This window comes from Syngnathus scovelli, chromosome 6, assembly GCF_024217435.2.
Source record: "Syngnathus scovelli strain Florida chromosome 6, RoL_Ssco_1.2, whole genome shotgun sequence".
Lineage (NCBI taxonomy): Eukaryota > Metazoa > Chordata > Actinopteri > Syngnathiformes > Syngnathidae > Syngnathus > Syngnathus scovelli.
Window position 1 is genome coordinate 20,133,264 of NC_090852.1, and position 21,093 is coordinate 20,154,356.

At 51.2% G+C, this 21,093-nt stretch overlaps 3 protein-coding genes and 2 long non-coding RNA genes across 7 annotated transcripts; 3 read left to right on the forward strand and 2 right to left on the reverse strand.

The window, feature by feature from the left end:
* Window positions 1-110: 110 nt before the first annotated feature.
* LOC125970288 (potassium voltage-gated channel subfamily A member 1) lies at window positions 111-7,502 on the forward strand. 2 transcript variants are annotated; one of them, XR_007482053.2, is made up of 3 exons: window positions 111-1,355; window positions 1,829-4,453; window positions 4,546-7,502. XR_007482053.2 is itself a non-coding variant. In XM_049722438.2 (2 exons), the coding sequence occupies exon 2, from the start codon at window positions 2,078-2,080 to the stop codon at window positions 3,557-3,559; it is 1,482 nt and encodes a 493-aa protein (XP_049578395.1). In that variant the 5' UTR covers window positions 111-1,355; window positions 1,829-2,077; the 3' UTR covers window positions 3,560-7,502. The 2 variants fall into 2 exon arrangements, 1 of the variants encoding a protein (XP_049578395.1); XM_049722438.2 differs by having other exon boundaries at window positions 1,829-7,502.
* Window positions 7,219-8,663, reverse strand: LOC137840356 (uncharacterized). Its single transcript, XR_011086948.1, has 2 exons — window positions 8,549-8,663; window positions 7,219-8,241 (listed from the first exon to the last, which is right to left on the reverse strand). It is a non-coding gene; the product is annotated as an uncharacterized lncRNA (long non-coding RNA).
* A 123-nt stretch (window positions 8,664-8,786) lies between these two features.
* On the reverse strand, window positions 8,787-10,928 carry LOC125970327 (uncharacterized). Of its 2 annotated transcripts, XR_007482057.2 has the most exons (4): window positions 10,442-10,922; window positions 9,742-9,806; window positions 9,486-9,662; window positions 8,787-9,023 (listed from the first exon to the last, which is right to left on the reverse strand). It is a non-coding gene; the product is annotated as an uncharacterized lncRNA (long non-coding RNA). The 2 variants fall into 2 exon arrangements; XR_007482056.2 differs by having other exon boundaries at window positions 9,486-9,806; window positions 10,442-10,928.
* Window positions 10,929-10,952: 24 nt separating this feature from the next.
* Window positions 10,953-13,538, forward strand: slc35b4 (solute carrier family 35 member B4). Its single transcript, XM_049722485.2, has 10 exons — window positions 10,953-11,214; window positions 11,647-11,760; window positions 11,827-11,929; window positions 12,009-12,058; window positions 12,129-12,210; window positions 12,282-12,345; window positions 12,412-12,521; window positions 12,604-12,679; window positions 12,766-12,841; window positions 12,905-13,538. Exons 1-10 carry the CDS (start codon window positions 11,138-11,140, stop codon window positions 13,131-13,133), a joined length of 981 nt encoding a protein of 326 aa, XP_049578442.1. The 5' UTR covers window positions 10,953-11,137; the 3' UTR covers window positions 13,134-13,538.
* A 2,837-nt stretch (window positions 13,539-16,375) lies between these two features.
* On the forward strand, window positions 16,376-21,039 carry LOC125970280 (neuroepithelial cell-transforming gene 1 protein). The gene is made up of 12 exons (XM_049722424.2): window positions 16,376-16,688; window positions 17,456-17,522; window positions 17,654-17,713; window positions 17,807-17,914; window positions 18,000-18,167; window positions 18,253-18,315; window positions 18,386-18,482; window positions 18,877-18,953; window positions 19,080-19,337; window positions 19,548-19,718; window positions 19,811-19,997; window positions 20,140-21,039. Exons 1-12 carry the CDS (start codon window positions 16,543-16,545, stop codon window positions 20,433-20,435), a joined length of 1,698 nt encoding a protein of 565 aa, XP_049578381.1. The 5' UTR covers window positions 16,376-16,542; the 3' UTR covers window positions 20,436-21,039.
* The last annotated feature ends 54 nt before the right edge of the window (window positions 21,040-21,093 follow it).

The following is a 21,093-nucleotide window of genomic DNA, read 5'->3' on the forward strand; positions in this document are numbered from 1 at the left end:
GCAAAAAAGTTGACCTTCTGAAATGACGCCGATCTTATCAAAGAGTTGATTGGACATTCCGCCATCTAGCGGAAGAGCATTTCTTTGCTCCTCATTAGCAGCGACTGGAGCTCCAAGGACACACGGCTGCACTTTGCCTGCGGCACCAAATAGTGATACGTACGAGTCATTGACTTCCGAATGACATTGAAGGAAAAAATATCTTCTGGCACGCTTCCAAACATTTTTGCCAAAGTTTTTCCGGTGAGTCAGCAAGGACACACACGGCGGACACGCACGCACACAGGCATGCTAAGAAGGACAGAATGATGAGAGGAACGGCAAACAGAAAGAAGTGCTGCACAAAAATATTGACAGCAATTTGAAAGTGACGTTCCATGTCAAATGCTTCTGATGTGACGGATGTGAGCAATAGCTTTGAATTGTACGCAAAGCATCATTTCAACGTGCCTACGCGCCATCCATCCATAGATAGACGGACAGACAGACAGACAGACAGATAGATAGACAGATAGAATGATAGATAGCATAGTGGCAAAGGCTTTCCTAGCGAGGAAAATATCCGCATCACCTTGCTTTTGTTTTGCTCTTTGGCAGAATTGCAGCCGTCGCAAGCACGCATAGCACAACTCGTGCTCGTGCTCGTGCTCGTGCTCGTGCTCGTGCTGCTGCTGCTTTCAAGAGTCGCTCTGCATTGCGTCGGAAGCTCCAACTCCTCCTCCTCTCTCTCTATCTCTCTCTCTCTTGCTCTCTCTGGCTCTGCCTCCCCCCCCTCCTGCATCCATCCTTCCACGCGTCCGTCCACTTGCATGTAAAAACGCCGCAGAGGAACGGTTCTCTCCATCATGTATGTATTTCTTGCTCTTCTCTCTCCCTCTTTTGAACGTCGGCCAAGTTCCACCGCGGTGGGCTCGCTGGCTGGCTCTCGGCCGCTTTCCGCTGATGTCCGGATAACGTCAAGGGGCGCCGTATGGCTCCTTTAATGTAGCGGCCGCCCCGCCAGCGCACGGGCTTCCTTCCATCCTCCACCTTCGCCCACCCTGCCTCGCTCCCTCCCTCCCCCCCTCCCTCTCCTTTTGGAATTGCAGCGTAAAAACACACACTCGCGCAAAACGCCACATCTCCTCCTGCAGTGCACTGTGAGGGAGCTTCTGCCCGCATCCCGTATCCCGCATCCCGCCTCGTCCTGCTGCATCCCGGCAGCCATGTGATTCTTTGGGATTTTTCTTGCTTGTTGTCGTTTTTCCTCCGCCGCCACCTCTCTACTGGACGGGAGCTGACATGTGAAACACTTCACATGGATGCTTGGACCGGAGCGCCTCGGAGACCACCTCATCTGCCAACGTCACCCCGAGGTAAGACGCACCAAAGTATCTTGCGGCTCTCCGATAAATGTTTGACACGAAGGCGAAAGCCGCCACGCCACGCCACGCCACGCCACGCCACGCCTGTGCATCGAAAAAAAAAGCTCCGGTATGAATGTTATGCGTCAAAAAATACCGGGCCGCCCATGCCCTCCGAGCTCCAAACTTATGTCGTGTCATGGCTCCGAGCTGCAGTGATGAGGCAAGCGGAGTGACGGACGGGGACACTTTTTCAAAAGCCTTTCCTATGACTCCGAGCGCCTGGCTAATTGAGCCTGAGAGGAGCGGATAAATAAATAAATAAATAAATAAATAAGTAAAGTGGAGAAAATGCTGAGCAGGCAAATATCTTTCTCTGTTCGCTGTTTGATCCCATTACTCCCCCACCCTACCCCACCATCGTCCTCCTCCTCCTCCTCCTTTTCTCTCCCCCCCCCCACCCCCTCCCTCTCTCCGGATGGCAGAAGCAGCAGTGTTGGAGGGAGAGCGGCAATGGTCAAGTCAGCGAGAACCGCAGTGGAGCCGCACTGAGGCAAATTCAGCCGAGCAGCCCCCTCGTGTCCTGGGGGTGGGGGGGACATTCCCAGCACTTTGAGAAGCGCAGGAAGCCCAAAAGGTCCTAATCGGCCCCGGCCCTCACTTTGAAGGTCAGACTAACCGCATCCCCGAGCCGTAAGCAAGCGCCCACCCCGACCGCCGCCGCCAGCCCCAAAATGACGGTGGTCCCGGGAGATAACGTGGACGAGACCTCGGCCGTGCCGGGCCACCCCCAGGACGCCTACCCGCCGCCTCCTGACCACAGCGACCACGAGTGCTGCGAGCGGGTGGTCATCAACATAGCCGGCCTCAGGTTCGAGACGCAGCTCAAGACCCTCTCGCAGTTCCCGGAGACTCTGCTGGGAAACCCCAAGAAGCGGATGCGCTACTTCGACCCCCTGCGGAACGAGTACTTTTTCGACAGGAACCGGCCCAGCTTCGACGCCATCCTGTACTACTACCAGTCCGGGGGGAGGCTGCGCCGGCCCGTCAACGTTCCCTTGGATATGTTCTCGGAGGAGATCAAGTTCTACGAGCTGGGGGCGGAAGCCATGGAGAGGTTCCGAGAAGACGAGGGCTTCATCAGGGAGGAGGAGCGACCCCTGCCCGAGAAGGAGTTCCAGCGGCAGATCTGGCTTCTCTTCGAGCACCCGGAGAGCTCGGGCCCGGCCAGGGGGATCGCCATCGTGTCCGTCATGGTCATCCTCATTTCCATCGTCATCTTCTGTTTGGAGACTTTGCCGCAGCTCAAGGAGGAACCCATGGGCCACATGGTGACTATCGGCAACGTCACCACCTACTACAAACCAAACATCCTCACCGACCCCTTCTTCGTCATCGAGACCCTCTGCATCATCTGGTTCTCCTTCGAGTTGATCGTGCGCTTCCTGGCCTGCCCCAGCAAACCGGCCTTCTTCAAGAACATGATGAATACCATCGACATCGTGGCCATCATCCCCTACTTCATCACGCTGGGCACCGAGCTGGCCGAAGACCCCGACGCCGAGGGGGTGGGCGAGCAAGCCACCTCTCTGGCCATACTCAGGGTGATCCGTCTGGTGCGGGTCTTTCGGATCTTCAAGCTGTCCCGGCACTCCAAAGGACTGCAGATTTTGGGCCAGACCCTCAAGGCCAGCATGCGAGAGCTGGGACTGCTCATCTTCTTCCTGTTCATCGGCGTCATCTTGTTCTCCAGCGCCGTCTTCTTCGCCGAGGCCGAGGAGCAGGATTCCTTCTTCCGAAGCATCCCCGACGCCTTCTGGTGGGCGGTGGTGTCCATGACCACGGTGGGCTACGGCGACATGGTGCCGGTCACCATCGGCGGCAAGATTGTAGGATCTCTGTGCGCCATCGCCGGCGTGCTGACCATCGCACTGCCCGTGCCCGTCATCGTGTCCAACTTCAACTACTTCTACCACAGGGAGACGGAGGGAGAGGAGCAGGCTCAGCTGCTCAACGTCAGCAATCCCAACATCCCGTCCGACAGCAACTCCAGCCGCCGCAGCTCCTCCGTGGTCAGCAAGTCCGAGTACATGGAGATCGACGGGGACCTGAACAATAGCATCGACAACTTCCGGGAGGCCAACCTCAGAACTGGCAACTGCACTATAGCCAACCAGAACTGTGTCAACAAGAACAAGCTGCTCACAGATGTTTAGGCACCGCGACCACGGTGGAGCGCCGGGCCTGCCTGCCTGCTAAAAAATGCCCATAGAGAAGAAGCTAACACTTAGACTTAGACCACACTTAGGTAGACTAATCGATTCTTCTAATCCTGCAAGTACAGCGTATACCCCTCCCCCCCCCCCAGACGCCTCCTCCCCAAACTAAAGAAGTATGGATGACCCCGCCCCACCTACCCCCCATATACACAACTAGGTGTTAGGCTGCAGAGCACACTCTTGTCTTATCAGGCCATATAATGCATGGAATACCGAGAAGCAACGCTGCGGAAAAGTCATCGTAAAGCAAGCCACAGTACATGTTGCATCCTCACCACCGCAAAAAGGATCGAACCGTTTTGCAAAAAGCACCTTATAGGAAGGAGGAAGACCGACCTGGATGTAAACATGTCTGCTCGCTCCCCGGGACACGGGCGATGGTGGAATGGCGGGCCGCTGAGCCAGCCAGCCAGCCAGCCGGCCGGCCGGCCAGCCAGCCCAGCCAGCCAGCCAGCCAGCGATCTCCGCCAGCTTCCCGCATGACGACGGACTTTCCGTTTTGACGCATGCAACCAAACGTATACGTATTACTTGCCATCACGGAGCGGAGCGGAGCGGATCGCCGCCGCCGCCGCCACCGCCGCCCACCTTTTTGCACCCGGATGAGGGCTTTGAGTTGACATCTGGGATTTGAATGTTCAATCTTGAGGGGACAGACACTTTGGAAAATGAGACCATAGCATGAGAAAGCGTAACCTGCATTATGTTCTACGGACTTTTGTATCCCTGCATATGTAATGCATGACATGAGCAAGCGACTCGTCAGGCACTTTGCCGTGTCCTTTTTGGGTCAGGGAAACGACTGCATTCCGACGTATCCGAAGCCACGCTGTAAGAAATCCAAGTAACCGCTGTCTGTCCAAACTGCATTTAATCGGTTCCAATAGCGCAGTGCATGAGCCTGGCTTCCATTTCCGCATCAGGTTTGCTTTTGGAGTGGGAAGGATTGGAATTCTGCTAGTGCCTTTAATTCCGCTCGCCGCCAGGACTGGTGGAAGTGCCTCTCGGTAGTCCTGGGACGTGTGAGGTGCTGCTCGAGATCATAATAAGACGACGACGACGACGACGATGACGAAGAAGAACCCTGAGCCGGCCGGATGAGTGGGCGACAATGAGAAAAAAAGAAAAAAAAAAAAAAGATATCTATCTATCTATCTCTCTCTCTCTCTGAAGGACACGGATGGCGGCTCTCACGCACAAGCTGCTTTTGGCTTCATGACGCTTAAGCAAGCAGCCACGTAATGTACTTTCCATGTTTACCAATCCAAATCAAAAGGGAATCCGTGCAGGTTTTGGCCATCATTTATTCATGCTTGCCTTGCCTTGCCTTGCCTTGCCTTGCCTTGCCTGCCTTGTTTTTTTTTTCTCTCTTTCTTTCTTTCTTTCTTTCTTTTTTGCTCGGCTGCTGGCTTAGCTTTGTGCTCTGTGCTTCCAAAACAGGGTCTCTACCTCAGGCAGGTCGTCGCAAACGTGCTGCACAGGCGCATGCGAGCTTCGCTGCGGGCCTTTCTTCCTTGCGCCCGCCCATCTTCCCTTCACTTCTTTTTTGGCTTCCTTCATAGCACCCTTTGTCCCTTGCTTGCTTCAGTTATTTTTGCTCCCTTCCTTTGGTCCTTCAGGTATTTCTTTGCTCCCTCCCTCCCTCCCATCCATCCTCCCTCCCTCGCTTGCTTCAGCCATAGCACTCCAAAGTGCAGCGGAGCAATCTGGAATGTGAGCGCCCCAAAGTACCATCCATCGCCTTCACACAAGCACTTAAGGAAGGACAAAAGAAGGGAAAAGCAAAAGGGTGGCACCGTCTCAAGCTCACGCGGCATCTCTTGTTTTGTTTTTGTCGCTGACGCTACGCACAATCAGAATGTTGATTCGGATCGTGAGGAACCGTTTAGGACGTCGGCTCCTCCAACGCAACGCATGCTCCATGACACACACACACACACACGCACGCACGCGCGCACACGCATGCATGCACTTACACGCGCACACATCATCTTGGGCATTGCAGTACAGTGCACACTTTGCACATGCTTCATTTTGGCTGCAGTTGGTCATTTTGAAGAATGACATTATTTCATTTGGTTGATCCTGTTCAATAAGTCAATGATTGAATTTTTCACATTTTATTACTTTATGTATTTTGTACTTTTTGGGGGGGGGAAATCATAGTAGATAAGACCCACGGCAGCGAGGCTGGCACTTCAAGTTATTTCCAAATGCATTTGCCATTTTTTGGGGTATTATTTTCTGACTATGGTTTTTATTTGACCTCAAAGTGCGAAGACATTTCAGTGGACTGACAAAGTGAGCAGATCTTGTATCTAAAGTGACACACCACTGCCATCTACTGGTGGTTGCGCATCACTAAAGTGGTTCCCAAGCTCTAACATTTCCGCTACAGCTAGACCAGACTAGAAAAATGTCTTTAGATGTACTATTTTTCATGAACGATTATGATTTTGGACATGGTTGTGTGTGTGTGTGTGTGTGTGTGTGTATGTGTGTACGCACTCTTAACAGCAATACATGTGTCTCAAACGTTTTACTTGAGTGTGTGTGTGTGGGCGTGTGTATTTTTAAATGGTGCAGACAAGAGAGCTGCTAAAATGTGCACATCTGCAGCTCAGTTGCTGCAAAATCACAGATGACAAATTGTTCCAGTAGAATTGAGCCACTGAGAGCTCGAGTGGGCTGACTCCAAATGTTGAGGTCTTTTTTTCGACATCTCGTCAAAGATGATGATTTTGATGAAGTATAATGAATATTTTGCTCACAACTTAAGCACAGCCTTTATTTGCAGTTTTGAAGTATCATTTGAGTTGCAAGTAAGAAAAGAAAAGAAGAAAATTGAGATTCGACTTTTGTGCAATAATGGACCGAGTTCAAACGTGAGTTGGGAAAAATAGCAAAGTAAAGGCATATTTACGGAGAAGAAAAGACACAAAATACAAGGTACCGAAACGGTGGCGTAAAAACCCAGGTACGGACCGGACCGTCGCACCCCGACTTTGTTCCAAATGAAACGTGAGGTGCGAGAACCGCCAATGACAAGACTCCGTGAATAATTGACTTGCAAAATCATTGCCACAAAACAAATTGGAATAAGCTAGGGGGGCGCAAATCATGGTGGACAGGATCCCCCCCAAAAGCTTCCAAAGTTTGGCCGGCCGCAAAGCGCGCCATACGCCGCGACACGCCGTATTTATTGCAATCGATAGAAGGCCAGAAGGCCGTCCGTCAGCTTTTATGGACCTTTCAGTGGCGGCACTTAACGTGGATGAGTGGAAGACGTTCCCCCGGAAGGAAGACGCGGATGAGTGTTATGACGGGAAAACGGGAGGGCCGTGTTTTCTCGCTTGTTATTTTGCGCCATCTCTGAAGCAAACGCGCTCGCATGGTCCACAGAAGACTGCATGAGCTTCGCCTTGCAACCAGGAGAGGCGCTTTTCGTTGGCAACATTTCGGAAAGCGGCTCTAGTTCGGGGTTTGGCGGGCAACAAGAACCGAGCGTCGAAGGGCTACCAGTAGCTGCGCACACTCAACTTTCTCCAATGAAAACACACACACACACACACAAAACGGCTTTTTTCTTCAGGACGTTTGTCGTCGGACGCACGCGACGAACGGTTGGCAGCGGGCCGCTCTGGAGCCAAAACAAAAAGGACTTTGCAAGCTTTCTTTTCACTCCCCGAGCAAAGCAAACGGATTGCATCGTGGTTATGTTGTCATGTGTGTGTGTGTGTGTGTGTGTGTGCGCGTGTGTGAAGACAGAGGCATGGTCTGTGATCTATGCAAGGGTTCTCTAATTCCATTTTGTTTTCTTCTTAAGTCATGTCACTTCTGATTTCATCTTCTATTTACTCCAATAAATTTTTAAGGATCAGCTCTTGTTTGGTTTTTCCCTCGCTCACTTCTGGCAAAACTATAAAGAGCCGAGTCAACTTTTAGTCAACTAAAAATTGACGAGACTGAAAAGACGACGAGCGCCGGCTCGCGCCAAAGGCCGGACTAAAAGCGCGCCGCCCAAAACAAGACTATACGCTCGTATCCCGACTGGAGTCGGCTCCATACATGCTGCCGTTCTCTCACTTCCTCTTGGACGCCGTCGTCAGCGTTTTGTCCTCTCAGCGGCGTTTCAAACAATCAATACACTTGTCACGTAAGACAAAAGTACTCCTATCGATCATCTGCGTGCAGCTCGCTGACTAACTCACGACCGACCGTCCGTCCGTCCGTCCGTTTGAAATATTCCGCTTGAATTTTGTCACGTTAAGCCGAACTTGACGCTGCTTATTTTATTTGAGGGCCAAAATATTCGGGAGGCAATATAAGCACATGGCATTTATGCTAAAAGCATGCTATGTTAATACTTAGCAGATTAGATTGATTCAACAAATGATTGACATTTCAAATTGAACATTGAATCCCCAAAAACAATTGAGGGCAACGGGGCATCGTCAGAATGTCATGGACTATACAGAAAACAAGCGTGAACTTACTTTTGGGCAGCAGAGGACGTGATTCATGCAATTTCTTGAGGACCTGGACTTGTGGAACAGGTGCCGAGATTGACGCAAGGAGCTTCATTTGGAGCCATCTCACTGAAATATGGCGGTACGTACCTTGAGGTACAAGGAACGCCACATATGAGTTTTCAAGATACGAGCCATTTTTCGCTTTAGCTCGTGAACATAAGTTGAAATCGCGGTCGTGTATGGTGGCAGGGAACTTAACTCACTTCACAACAAGAACAATTTGGCCTTGGGACTGCGCTCGTGGCGTCCTGCTAACATGTATGGAAAAATCTATTGACATGCTAACGTTAGCCTTGCTAGTCCGAGTTTTAGAACCCGCCAAACAGTCGGGCTCATGCTATGTCAAGAGTTCCACATGTAATTACAGCTAGGCATATATACGATTCGATCTTACCCTTGGCTTAATGGCGATTGAGGTTTCTTTTTTTTTTTTTTCCGAAATAGGGGTTATTTTTCTAAATCTTATGGTGGCTCGTTTTCGGACCCGAAATGAAGACTAAAATCCCGCCTCCGCCGTAATCACGCGCAAGTTCCGCAGAAGACTCGAGGTACGTTCAGGGACCGCTCACAAAGTAGGACAGTTCCACACTCCCTACAATAGTAAGCTCATTAAATGCACCAAACGACACTGCTTGGCTTTTGAGAGCCCCACAGGGGCTAAATGGAAACATTTTTATCGTTTATTTGACGAACCAAAATCAAAACAGCCATCAATTCAAGTTTCAGGGATGGATGGTCTGAGAAACTGGGTGTGTGTTTAGTCTGCTGCGGTGGCTCTTCACTGTGTGACATCACAAGTTGAGGACAAGTTCGTTTTCTTGGATCAGTCTCTTCACGGATATGTCAAGGCGCCACGGTATCTGTTGAGTCTAAAAAAAAAAAAAAAAAACCTGAGAACATTCAGACACCTGAAAAATGGACTTGAAAACAATAAGTAATTCCCACCAGTGCCGCCCGCCACTGTTTGCAGGAGGAAGCATTTCAGACGTGGCCATGCAAGCAAAATAAGTGGGCATGCGCGCGCACACGCACACACGCACGCACACACACACACACACTCACTCGAGGTGACAAAATGATTCACTCCTACTTGTGGTGCTGTGAGAACATTGGACGGCACATGGTGAGTGTCTCTCGTTTTCTCTCTGTGCGGTGACCTCAACGCAATGCGTGAGCCTCGTCCTCTGCAGATGCACACAGCCGGATAGGACAGACAGGCGGGAAGGCACACACGCACACGCACGCACGCGCACGCATGCACGCACACACACACACACACACAGCACGCCATATTTTGACACCTCCGCTCAACCCAAAAACCGGAATCAAACCTTTTTTCCAATTTCTATGACCGCCATTCTTCTTGGGGCCTCTCCAATGCTGGAGAAATGAAAAGCTCTCTCGGCCGGCGACGACCTGCCCCGACCGACTCCCTGTCCGTCGGAGCCCCCTTCTCGCTGAGCCACTTCCTGTTTGCATTTGCTCCATCAGGGTGGGCTGCTGACACGCTTGTTTAATAATTAAGGGCACAGCCATCATTTTGTTTCAGTCCAAGCGAGCCGAGGGGCCCGGCGGCCGAGTACTCACAATTGGGATGCTGTTTGAAACATGTCACATTTTTTGCTGGCTGCACATCCACTGTAGATAGGCCACTTGACCAATGAATGGATGAAGGGATAGATAAGTTTAAGAGTCTCGTTAATTAACGATTCTTTTTGTTTTGTTTTTTCTCCTAAGAGACACTTTATTTCAAGCATGTTCCTACAAAAACAACCGTGCCACAATTTTTGTACAGTATTTCAACAGCAATGCAGCATGTAGCTCAAACAACAACAAAACAGAAAAGACTTCTGAGTTGAATTCCAGCGAGATTTGCGGAATCCTGCATTGGCCAGTCCAGTGGTCCCGGCCTGTTTAGGACATGCCACAAATAACAGACGTGAAACTAGACAAAAAATAAATCAATTACAAGTTAGACGACAAAAGATGGTACCTATACTGAAGCAACTATTAAATACACATTCTATTGGCTAAAATGAGTTGATTCATAGACCAAATGAACTGATCATTTCATGCTTTTTAATACGAATGCAGGTCTATCTTTTGCTTGCCCTTTTCTGTGACGTCACGATCCCCCCAACCAATAGCGTTTGAGTCAGCTCACCGCATACAAATAGCTAAACCGGCTTTTTACGCTAAAATACAAACACAAAAAAGCGCAAACTGAGCAGCTCTTAAATTGCCAGTCCGAGAGTGCATTCATGTTGACTGCTGCCGGTGTGTGTACCTTATGAACAAATTCAAGCCGGCTGCTGTTTGACGTTGACGGGACAAGGCTGTTGATATCTTACTGTTGCTGGAGTACGCTAGCTAGCTAGCTAGCTAGCTTGTGACGCCACGTCCTCGCTTGCCAAGATCGTCTAATCGTGCACACGTCTGCTCAGCTCACTCTGATGGCTGCTGGTTCAACATTTGTTTGATTCATTTTTCTTTCATGCGGATCTTTTATCACACTATTGCGGCATTGTGGTATACTCGAATAGTTGTTTTATGTTGGTAGCGTTTGAAAGCCTGCTTCGTAGAGAAAAACCCTCATATTCAGGCAGAGTGAGTCTACCGCGTCAACTCAGTAGAATGATCATTCGCACGAGAGACGACTCTGCTATTTTCAGAGGAATTTTACCAATAATTAGACGTAGTATTGTATTATTGTTACTGAAAGTCTATGTATTCAAATAGCCAACAACCAGCGGTGAATGATGTGTTGGTGTGGTCATTTTTGAGGCTTTTCAACCTTGGACTACAATTCCCAGGAGTCTTTGGGAACGCGGAAACCCGACGTGTCGAGGAGAGTTGACAGTCAAGCGGAGCGGCGGCCCTTCCATCGGGCTCAAACTGCAGCCGGCATGCTTTTGTTCACGTTTTACTTTTAGAAATAGCATCTTACACACACACGCACGCACACAGACACAAGCGAGCCGCCATGGGCACGGTCTTTGCCATTATCCTGGTCTTTGTCGGGTGTTGTAGCAATGTGGTGTTTCTCGAGCTGCTTGTAAGGTTAGTGGCACACGCAAACACACGCGCGCGCGCGCGCACACTTGCAAAGTGGTGACCTTCGGACCGTGCAACGTAACGCAAAAGTGAATCGCTCAAGTGCTGTAGACTGCCGTACCTCCATTTACCAGTTGATTGTGTTCAATGAGCAAGCTGAAGCGAATTACTCGCCCAAAGCGTTTTTTGGTTTCACCTTTTGTCATCTCTAAACATATCATTGTATTGCACGAAAATATGAACGAGGTTTTCAAGTGTCATTAGGAACGGCTGGATACTGTGTCCTTTTCGGGGCGTGGCCTAGTGAGTGACGTCAGGAGGAGTTCTGTTTGGGTCTTCTCATTTCATGTCAAACTATTTTGGCAGCGCAGCATGTCGGGATTTACTTTGCGATGCAGTTAGAGCTTGGCTTGTCCCGTCTTTGCTCTCCTCACTCAGAGATTTCCCGGGATGCGGCAACATCGTCACCTTTGCGCAGTTTCTGTTCATCGCGTTGGAGGGATTCATCTTTGAGACGCGTTTGGGCAGCAAGAAGCCCGCCATCCCCATCAGGTGAGCACTCTGGCCAGGTGTTGGGATTTGCGCGACTCACGCTTTTCTTTCCCGCTTCCCCACCAGAAACTATGTGATCATGGTGACCATGTTCTTCACGGTCAGCGTGATCAACAACTACGCTCTCAACTTCAACATCTCCATGCCCCTGCACATGATCTTCAGATCGGTGAGAAAGGAGCACATAGTTGGAGGTGAGCTTGACGGCCTGGAAGCGTCACAGTACTTTGTGGGTTGTCTGCTCGCAGGGCTCTCTGATCGCCAACATGATCCTGGGCATCGTCATCTTGAAGAAAAGGTGGCCGGCCCGTTGCGCCCGCCGTCTTCCCCTCGCCGCCTTTCTGGAGCTGCCCTTTGTCTTTCCGCAGGTATCCGCCCAGCAAATACGTCTCCATCGCTTTGGTCTCCGTCGGCATCTTCATCTGCACCGTCATGTCGGCCAAGCAAGTGGTGAGTGGCCTGCTCCCAATTCTCCCTTCCAAAAGCCTTTCTGACGTGGGCGGCGCGGCGCGTCTCCGCAGAATGCGTCCAACGTGGGCTCGGAGGAAGAGCGAGGCTTTCACGCCTTCGTGCGCTGGCTCGTGGGTGAGCTTGGCCTCGACGGGCGAGACGCGTCGCACGCCTGGTCCCTAACGTTGGTCGTCCTTTCAGGAATCGCCATGTTGACCTTCGCTCTGCTGATGTCGGCGCGGATGGGCATTTTCCAGGAGACGCTCTACAAGAAGTACGGAAAACATTCCAAAGAGGCGCTCTTTTATAACGTGAGTACTGACGGCCTTTGTCGTCATCCTTGGAGCCGTCTGGTTCTTTATTTTACTTTTTATTTTTCTGCGTCCCACGCAGCACTTCCTGCCTCTGCCGGGCTTCCTGCTCCTCTCCGCCGACATCTCCAACCACTGCGTTTACTTCAGTCAGAGCAGTGAGTGGCAAATGTCAAGCTCTTGGAAAGCCTGTTAGCTTGGTGCAAAATGGCGTCAACTTGTCCCCCCCCCCCCCCCCCTGCAGCTGCGGCGCTTGTTCCGCTCCTCCGTTTGCAAGTTCCAATCATGTGGCTCTACCTGCTGGCCAACGTGGTCACGCAGTATCCTTTTGTGCCCGCCCCCTCGCCCGCCCGCTTTGTTGTCCGCCTTGACCCAGCGCTCAGGTACGTGTGCATCCGCGGCGTCTTTGTCCTGACCACCGAGTGCGCCTCGCTCACCGTCACCCTGGTGGTGACTCTGAGGAAGTTTCTCAGCCTCATGGTCTCCATCGTGTACTTCCAAAACCCCTTCACGGCGTGGCACTGGGCAGGCACGGCCGTGGTCTTCGCCGGCACGCTGCTCTACACCGAGGTGTGGAGCGGCTTGACGGCGCCGAAGAAGAAGGCCCGCTGAGGAAGCTCTTTCAACATTGTGGGCGCGCCGGGGCGGGGCGCTTTGCGGCTACCCTTTGAAAAGCGGCGGCGGTGGCGAGGAACCGACCGAGTACAAATTGCTGCAAAACTGTTCAGCTCACTTCACTTTGCTAACTATTTACATTTAGGACCTGGTTTCAAAACCCATGTGTGCTGTCCTTTTTGTTGCTTAGTCAGAATAGGATTGTTCCTTTTTTCACCTTAGCAATGTCACAGGTAAACGTCAAGTGGACGTGAACCACTAGCGACGTGGAACCAACTTTGCTTTCCTCGGATTTCCAAGTTAAAAAAGGGAGGTTTTAATGAATGAGGTCTTTTAATGTGCCACCTTATCAAATGACATTATTGTATGCAATTGACAATAAAATGTCATTTTTGCACTTGAGTACATTTGGAGTCAATACTGTTTTCCATAAGTACAGGCATGGAATCCGACTTTCATTCCAGTCGGTAAAGATGATCTGAGATAACAGATGTGACATCACAGCATCTGTACTCGGACTTAAAGCCCAAACGTTTACCTTGTGGAAGCGTTCTTTGCATTTTGTGCATTGGAAAATTCCCCCGGCAAGGGAAAGGGGAAACGGGATCTGCGTGTGGAGGGCAGGTGGCGAGTCACGGCGGAGGCAGCCCATGGCCCAGGCATTCTTGGGCATTCTTCAGCCGTGAGTCGTGCATCTGGCCGGCTGGCTGGCTGGCTGGCGCTCCTTGCTTCCCGTAGTCTGAGTCAGACGACCGCAACGTGACGCGCTCCTCTCGGCCTTTGAGTTGAGCGCCCCGCAGGAAACGGCTGCCGAGTGACTCACCGCGCTCGCTGCTCATGCTCATCCCAAGTACCCGCACTCTCTGCTTCACTACATGATACACTGCAATCGTCAAAAAGACAAGAGGCACTGATGAAAAAAGTGCAAATGGAAGGGAAAAGTATTTTTGTCGCACTGCATCCATCGAGTGGCTCAAGTCTGCCTGCCTTGGCCACCAAGGGGTGGAAAGAGACAAATGTATTCTATTGTTTGTCTACATGTTTTGCTGCACAGTTTGTGTTCAATCCGTTCCTTAATGTGCCACAACATACGTAGATGCCATTTCGCATGAGTGAAAAGCTAAGCTATGTGAAGAAATAGTCACTCTTTGTTTCGTTTCCAAAATACACGTCTGTTTTCAAATGGAGCGAGTAAAAGGCAATTGCTGTTAGAAAATAAAACTCAAGTACGCACGCTTGAAAAAACTACTCAAGTACACAAACTATAAGCACTTGTCCTGGTTTATTTCCAACAACTGTGTGATGGGACAAAAATTGCTTTGTCATGCTCCGTATGTGGGAATGCGTTGCTTTCTGTTTTGCGCGCGCGCGAGAGAGAGAGAGAAAGTGAACGTGCGCGTGCGCGTGGACCAGCTACCTCGCTAAAAGTGGGGAAGCAGAGGATGAACAGCTCACTGATGGTAAGATCTCGGAAAGAGGAAGGTAAGAGAAGGCTGGGCTCCTCTCCATCGCACGCATGCGCGATGCTCTGCTTTTATCTGGAGAGCAGCGATGGAGCTTCCGAGAAAGGAAGAAGATCTTGTGTGCATGCATGGTAAGCATTCCAATCTCTTTCGACTGTACGAGGATTTGATTTGATTTGATTTGTGAAGTGGCTCTCAGCGATGGAAGTCTACCTACCTACCTACCACCCACCTACCTCTTGGCTGGGGTACCTATTGCGTCACTTAGTTCCTCGAAAGAAAATGAGGTCTGTACTGTCAAAGTGTTGTTTTGGTTTTGCTTAAAGGACATGTGTGTTTTGCTTTTTATGGTTAGCCAGCTTCAGCTGGTAGTGAACCCACAACAGCTTGAAGGCACGTTTGTTTGTTTACTATCTTTAGTTTTTTTAAAGTATGGAGTGAGTTGCGTTTACTGCCAAAGCGCACCCAACCCCTCGTGGTGGGTGATTCAGTGTGTCAGTGGCAGGAAATTGTTTGGCTCAGAACTGTTCTGTTCTTGCACTTCAAATGAGCCTGCATGCGTGATTGGAGATGAGTGAGATGAAGATTGAGCTGATTTTCCGCCTCAATTTCGTGCATTGGCTGTATAACGCGTTTTTCTTGTCACTCGGCCGCTTCAGTAATTCACACGGTTGCCGGCGGTTGCCGGCGGTTGCCAGTGCGCGCCGCGCCGCGCCGAGCCGACGCCCCTTCCCAAACATTCGCACAGCGGTGACGACGCATGACTGGGCAGAGCGGGAGTCCAAAAGCCGAGCCTCTGCTTACTGGCTGAAGAGCGATTGGACAAAAACTCCTCGTGACCTCCCCATACAGGTGCTGGAAGCAGTGCAGCCGAGAAGAGCGCGACCGGACGAAGAGATCCTGGGAACACGTGAATGCAAACTCGTGGGCGGGCCCGATATTCCAGTCCACAAAAGAATCGGGCTGAAGATTGCTACTCCTCCTCAGAGCACACACTCAACTGTGTAAGAGCTTTTCTGTGCGTGCGTGCGTGCGTGCGTCAGAAGGATGAATGACGTGCAGTTTGTGGCACAGTTTTCGGCTTTTATCGTGCGTCTTTCTGTAACTGTGACGCGCGGATCATTCTCAATGTCCTTGCCTTTGAACTTGAGCTCTCATTTTAAGGACCGCACTCAGAAACTGGTTTCATTTGGCGACGTAGATGTTTGTACCGTGTCTAGCACCACATGAAATCAGGGTTCTGGGAGGTGGACTCACACCATTTTCTCAATGTCCAGCTGTTGTGAACTGCGCTATATCTATGAAGTTGTGTGTATTGTATTTGTGGACCGCTCGGGTGGTAAAAGTGCGCGGTGACGATTCAATGCCTCACCAGATCCAGCAGACGGCGCTGTTTCATATTCATGCGGAGGAGCGAGTCAAATGCAAAAATATATGTGAATAAAGTGGTCTTAATCCTAAACAGTGCTCTTGAGTGTTTGTGACTTTTAGTTGCTGTCATTGTCTTATATACTCTCGCCGTATTTTTAAAATGTCAGCTTGTCAATAATCTAAGTGGAATTATTTGATGGATGCCAGAAAGACCGAGATACTACTAGTCTTCTTTGTAACTGTTGATAGAAAAAAAAAAATCTGATCTCTACTTGTGCTCTAGCGCAGTAAAGAATTGATATCGCAGTTTCTTCTTGTATTTGCAAAGGAACCGTAGCGTAACAAGTTGGGAAGTTTCTGCTCCTTGGCTCCTCCCAGTTGTCGCGTTCTCTTCTCTGATTGGTCCATTTACAATAATCCGCCATATTCAAACTTCCGCCGTGTTGCTTGGGCTCAGCTTTCGCAGTCTGTTGTCTTTGTTACATTTACAATTCATTTCCGAGCCATTTCCGTCATTCGGTTCGCGTCAAGGATCAGGTTTTGTTTTCGAACCTAAGAAAGTTTTCTGCGAGATGGAAGAGGGGGAAGAAGTGAAAGCGGCAGCGCCGTCGGGGAAAAAGACGAAGCTTCGTCGGACGTCATCGAGATTGTCCACCGCCAGTGTCTGCAGCCTTGCTGAACCTTCGCCGAGAATGCTCCGCAGAAACAACTCCAACAAGTACATCAACGTGTTTAAACCGAACTACCGCACACTCTGTAGCGCTACTACGAAAACTAAGCAACGTACAAAGACGGATTTCTTTGCTTGTTTGCGATTGGTAAACGATGCGTTCAAGTGCGTCCGAGAATCCGGACATTTCGGATCACATGACTCAAACTCGAGCGCAGCGTTTTCATCAAATCTATCGAAAGCTCATTTTAGCTATGCATGCAGCTAATGATGCTTTTAGGTCATATGGATTACCACTTGCATCCAAACGCAACAGTCCCGATCAAACCACACCAACAAGCAATACAAAAAAAAAAAACCTGTTAATCGGCTTGTGCGTACATTGCAGTTTTGTTCGAAAAAAGAAGAAGAAGAAAAAACACCGTTTAATATAAGGCCATTACCAGTTGAAATAACACATTCAGTTGTCAAGGATTCCAGATTTCTCCAGTTACTTGAATTGTAAAAGTAGGACACAGGATCATTCGGATCAACCCGTGGGTGTCATCCACTTAGCACCGAGCCCAGGCTGAGACTCACAATACCGAGGCTGTTTTTTTTTTTAATTTTTTTTTTTTTTTTTATAAATAGCAGCAGGTGGGTGCAGCTCGGCTTTGTAAACACATTGCGGATTGTTCACGCAAAATCAGTTCTTTTTTTTTTTCCTAACTTTCATTTACTCCGTTTTTGTACTCTATATTACTTTTTTCATTTTCATGGCATGTATTTTAGTGTGTAGTGTGCTGCGCTGATGTTTTTGTGCCATTTCTTATCAGAGCTCTACTGCAGAGAGGAAGCTCCTTCACCTTTCTGACTCCAGGGACACCTTGGGACTTCAGTCTGGTGAGTACAAGCTGAGCACCACGCCCCCCCGCCCCCTTAAAGCCAGTTCAGGGGTTCTTCAACCCCATAATTGTAGTGACGACAGATAAACAAGAACTCGTCTCGTTGAAACGCGAATATTGTCGCGGCAGAAGCGGAAACGCAAGGAAAAGGAAGACGACACGGTCAGCCTGTCCGGTTTTGACCTGAAGGTGAGAGTCCTTGTCAATTTTGCACCTTTTTGTATTGGCTCAACTCGGACTCTCCAACGTCCTTACGAGCGTGCACTTTGTGGCCTTTGCCAGGAGCCGACAAACAAGAGAGGACGGCCGCTGGCCAGAGTGTCGTCTCTGGTCAACTTCATGTCTCCTTCCAAGAACGGGGCCGTGCGGCGCTTCGGCCAGAGCCTCCAGGTAACGCCGGGCGGACGATAATCACTCGGGCCTCCGTCCCGCAATCGGCCACTTGTCAAACTCAATGCTCAAGTTGCGTTCCCAGTCCATGTCGCTGCGAGGGGACGTCAAGTCTCCGGCGCTCCGCGGCAAGGCGGCGGCGGCGGCTGTGGCTCCCACGCCCAGCAAGCGCAGAAACAGCACGCTGTGGTCGGAGACGCTGGACGTTCACCAGAAAAGCTCCTTCTCCCTTAAGGAGATCAAGAGGCAGGAGGTTTGACATCCGCCAGCCATTTTGGAGCAACCGGTGAGGAACCAGCGCGGTCCAGGCGAGTAACCCGAGCGCTCTTCTTCCCCAGGCCATTTACGAGCTCTTCCGGGGCGAGCGGGATCTCATCGAGGATCTCCAGCTCGCACGAAAGGTTTGAGAGCTTTAAAAAACATCCCGCGCTCATTTGCGGGCTGGGCAATAACTCTGGCTGCTGGGCCCAGGCGTACCACGACCCTATGCTCAAGCTGGCCATCATGACGGAGGATGAGCTGGAGCACATCTTCGGCGATCTGGATGCGTACATCCCGCTGCACCAGGGTAGGTCGCACGCGCGCGCCCGCCCGCCCACTCCTCTTCTCTTTTTGCCGTTCCGTGAATCCCTCCATCTTCTTGGCGTGCCACATTTGCTGCATTTTGCGCTTCACTTCCATTGCACTTGATGTGGCTGGCGCCGTCTGCTCAGGCCGCCTCGGCCACCTGGGGGCAGCCTAACACAGACACCCGGAATGATTTCACGGCTGGCCATTGTTGAACATTTTACTATATTTGCGTGTCGAATGGCCGATCAGCCAATTGACGGCAAAATAATGGGGTCGGGTTACTCTCGCCTCACGTCAACATCCAATCGTGCCTTTGTCGGGTCTCGGCGACGTCACGCAGATGCAAAGCGAGTCGATTTGAGCGCCGCCACGTTTGGATTTATTCCTTGCAGATCTCTTGGCGAAGCTGACCCACGGAACCAGCCCCGACGGGACGGTGGCCCAGATTGGACAAATGGTGATCGACTGGGTGAGCGTGATGCAGAGCGAGGCGCCCGGACCGGCCTGGCCGGGCTGTCGGTTTTGGCGCCGTCAAAGCGTGACGCATGCGGTGTTTCCCCCCTCCCCCCCCCCCTCCCTCCCTCCCTCCCGGCAGCTTCCGGGCCTGAACGCCTACCGAAACTACTGCAGCAACCAGCTGGCGGCCAAGGCGCTCCTGGACCAGAAAAAGCAGGACCGGCGAGTGCAGGACTTCCTGCAGCGCTGCCTGGAGTCGCCCTTCAGCCGCAAGCTGGACCTGTGGAGCTTCCTGGACATCCCGCGCTCGCGCCTGGTCAAGTACCCGCTGCTGCTGCGCGAGATCATGAGGCACACCCCCGCCGAGCACCCGGACGTCGCCAACCTGGAGAGGGCGGTAGGAGTGGCAAAAGCGCAAGCCGGCGCTCCAAAGCCGTCCGTTCCTTCCTTCCTTCCTTCCTTCCTTCCTTCCTTCCTTCCTTCCTTCCTTCCTTCCTTCCTTCCTTCCTTCCTTCCTTCCTTCCTTCCTTCCTTCCTTCCTTCCTTCCTTCCTTCCTTCCTTCCTTCCTTCCTTCCTTCCTTCACTTTGTGTGTTTGGGCCGCCCAGGTGTGCATCATCCAGGACATTCTGTCCGACATCAACGTGAGGAAAGGCGAGTCGGAGTGCCAGTACTACGTGGACAAGCTGGAGTATCTGGAGCCCAAGCAGCGGGACCCTTTGATCGACACCTGCCGCAGCCTCTTGTGCCACGGCGAGCTCAGGAACAAGAGCGGATTGGTGAGCGCGCGGCGTCCCGTCCGCTCCCCCTAGAAGAGCTCGTCGTCTGCTTCCTGGCTCCATTTCCAATGCAAATGCCGTGCCTCTCTCAGAGGCTGCACGTGTTCCTCTTCTCCGAGCTGCTGGTCCTGACCCGGCCGGTGACGCGCAACGAGCGCAGCCTCTTCCAGGTGTACAGGCAGCCCATCCCCGTGCGAGACCTGGCGCTGGAAGACCTGCAGGACGGCGAGGTCCGCATGGGGGGCTCCTTCAGGGGGGCTTTCGCCAGCGCCGACAAAGGTCCATCATTTTTTCCCAGTTTGCATAACTGAAAGTAGCACATGTTCATTTCTTTTGTACTTGATCATATCTTCCTCACAAGTATTTCCTCAATGTTTTTTGCTTTGTTTTGGTCTTTCTCTCCCTCCCTCCCTCCCTCCAGCAAAGAACGTTTTCCGCGTGAGCTCTTCGGACCCGTCCCACGGCCAGTCGCACACGCTGCAGGTCAACGACGTCTACCACAAGCAGCAGTGGCTCAACTGCCTGCGCGACGCCATGGCACAGCGCCACGCCGCGGCACGGCGTGACGACGGCGCCCCGGGCGGCGGCAGCGTGGTGGCCGCGCGGGCCAAGCGACGCTCGGCGGTCGTCTGCGACGAGAACTGTCCGGAGGCGGGGCCTCAGCTCAGGCCGCAAAGGTCGCGGCGCTCCATCAACAGGAAGGAGACGGGAGTGTAGAGGTGAACGGCTTCACCGCTTATCCCGTCTGTCCGTCCGTCCGTCCGTGTTTTGTTTCAAATCCTTGTAGCAGACTGAACATAAGACAAAAACAAACAAAAAAACCAACCCAAAAAAATCCGTCCATGTTTGTCATGTGTTGTATGTTGACTAAGTTTGCGATCTGCAGCCGCTCTAATGATTCCATTTCAAATCATTGGTCTGAAAATGTTTATTTCTTTTCAAAGAGAAAAGTCACGTGACATGGTAAGAGGCCGCCGGACACCGGATGGCTTGCGGTGTTCTTTTCTTTGGTGGCGTGCCCCGGCGGCGGCGGCGGCGGCACACAGTGGCCCAATTTGTTTCAACGCCTTTTTTCATGTTAAATCGGTGCCGTAAAAATCCAGCATTTTCCCACCAAAGAAGTGAAATTGGATCATTGAATTTGGCCTTTTCTATGTGTGTCAGTCCCGCTTAACATTTCTCGTTGACGTCGTTGCAACTTTGCATCCTGAAATGACAAAGCCTTTTTATTTTCTATTTGACCAGCAAGCCTTGCAATGTAATGGTGTCAGAGGGAATGCTCTGCGAAAATAAACACCTGCCGGTTTGTCTTTGACATGAATGAGTGTGATTGCTTGTATTTGCTGAACAAATAACAAAAATGGCTTTCCTCCAT